General features: G+C 48.0%; 1 protein-coding gene across 1 annotated transcript; it reads left to right on the top strand.

Annotated features, from left to right (window-relative positions):
- Window positions 1–330: 330 nt before the first annotated feature.
- Tpd52l3 (TPD52 like 3) lies at window positions 331–1,057 on the top strand. The gene has a single exon (XM_004652999.3). The coding sequence runs from the start codon at window positions 331–333 to the stop codon at window positions 1,015–1,017; it is 687 nt and encodes a 228-aa protein (XP_004653056.3). The 3' UTR covers window positions 1,018–1,057.
- The last annotated feature ends 1,008 nt before the right edge of the window (window positions 1,058–2,065 follow it).

The raw sequence follows: 2,065 nt of genomic DNA, 5'->3' as shown, positions 1-2,065 counted from the left end.
CCCTGGCGCGCCCATTCCCTCTCTCTCTCTCTCCCTCTCTGCCTCTTTCTCTCTGTCTGTCGCTCTAAAATAAATAAATAAAAATAAACAAAAAAAAATTTTAAACACACACACCTTTTTGTAACCTAGGCCCTGCCTTCTTCACAAGGTCCTGGCGATGCCCAGAGAGGCACAGCGCCCAGCCCTTCGTACCGGAAGTTCCGCCTCCCCTCCTCCGCCTCCTCCGCCTCTGCCCCAGCGCCCGGAAGTGGGCCGCTGCCCAGGCGTCCTCTCCTCTCGCTTGCTCGCAGACTCCCCGCCGGCTGAGGCATGAGTGCTGCTGGCCCAGATATGGCCCTGTCCGGCCCTGAGTCCCATCCCCCTGGCCAGGAGTCTGAGCCCGCGCCTCTAGATTTCTACTCTGCCGGCCATAGTTACTTCTCCGCAGGCCAAGAACTGGACTCTCCCTACCAAGAACTGGACCTGGACTCCCTAGATGAGGATCTTTACGCGGCCACGCCCGATGCTGTGATGGAGACCTCCTTGTGCATGCTGGAATCTTCGGAGCCACAAGATCCCACAGCGGCCGAGCAGGTGGAGCTCAGGTCGGAGCTCACTAAGTTGGAGGCAGAGATCTTAACTCTACGGGGTGTGCTGGCGGCCAAAGAGAGGCGCTGCGGGGAGCTCAAGAAGAAGCTGGGCCAGGTGGCCTCGGTGGGGCTGAGGCAGAATCTGTCCAAAAGCTGGCACGATGTTCAGGTCTCCAATGCCTACATGAAGCAGAAGACTTCAACTGCCCTGTCCACCGTGGGCACTGCCATCTGCAGGAAGTTCGAAGATATGAGGAAGTCGTCCACCTTCAGATCTTTTGAAGGTCTGATGGGGACGATCAAGTCAAGAGTTGGAGGTGGCAGAGAGTTCGACAGTGACTGCCTTCCTTCCCCGGGAAGGGGCAGTGACCCGTTCTCGGTTCCAGGCAGTGGGGACCATCCTGCACCACAGCTTGGAGACCAGCAGCTCTCTGTCCTGGAGCCATAGTAAGCCCTTTGCAAACCTTGCTTGGCCGCCAAACCAGCCCAGAAACCCCCTTCCTTTGGGACACTTGTAACTCTGCCCTACAAAAACAAGCAACCAAGCCACGATGTTAAAGCTGGTTCCAGAAATGGACATAGTCTATTTTTAAGAAAAATAATGCCCAGTTGTGTGTAGATATTTGCTGCTCTCAGATGAGAGAGAACCCAAAGTTTTGTACCTAGTTACTTTATACTAAAGTTAGTGCTTGAAATGGGTCTCTGTGCTAGCTTTTCTGAGGTTGTTTTTGATGGACAGGAGGGAAATGGTTCCAGAAGGGTCTTAGGCCAATGCTCAAACTCTTTTTGGAAAAGTACTCTGTTAAAAGGCCAAAGTAGATTTCAGGGTTAGGGAAAGGTATGAAACAATCCGGTTTTAAATTCTCTTCATTTGCTTGCTTTCCCAAATCTTAAAGGAAAATCACCTTGAAAGCCCTACATAAACTATAGATATTTTATTTTACTGCTTGAGAAGAAACTCAGAAACTCACATGTACTGTGCCAATCCTTTACTCCCAAGCTACATACCTGGCCCTATATATTTTGTTTTAAAAAGATGATTCAAGAAAACTTCCCATATTCTTTGAGCTTCCCAGGAAGGGGGAAAAATATTAGCAGTGACTGAATCTTGTTCTAATACTGTAAATTTTATAAAAATTTAGGTTATATTTTTTAGTGGCCAACTCGGCAAAGCAACTTAGCTTTAGTTTGGGAGATTACTCCTATTATGGACTCTAGTAGAAATTGCTAGTTGACATTATCTGTACTCTTAATCTCTTTATATTTTAAAGTAAAAGGTTAATAGCTTTAACTCGTGGCAGCATGTCTCTGCCACAGAACCATGCATCCTAAAGGGAAGAAAATTGCATCTGGTTCTGTAGCAATTTCCAGTTAGCAGTTACCTCCAGCTAAGGGGTAGGATGGAAACAGTGTAGCAAGGTTTCATAAAGATAAGTTTAGCATTTTAAAATGAATACCAGCCCCCTGTAATGATTATGCCTTTGCATGGACCTAAC

The sequence above is a fragment of the Jaculus jaculus genome, chromosome 1 (genome assembly GCF_020740685.1).
Source record: "Jaculus jaculus isolate mJacJac1 chromosome 1, mJacJac1.mat.Y.cur, whole genome shotgun sequence".
In the NCBI taxonomy this organism is placed as follows: domain Eukaryota; kingdom Metazoa; phylum Chordata; class Mammalia; order Rodentia; family Dipodidae; genus Jaculus; species Jaculus jaculus.
The sequence above is the reverse complement of the archived record's forward strand: the minus strand, read 5'-3'. Positions and strand labels throughout refer to the sequence as shown.

What these genes read in the sequence shown, in the direction of transcription:
- Tpd52l3 (XM_004652999.3), top strand. Translation starts at nt 331, where the DNA reads ATGGCCCTGTCCGGCCCTGAGTCCCATCCCCCTGGCCAGGAGTCTGAG.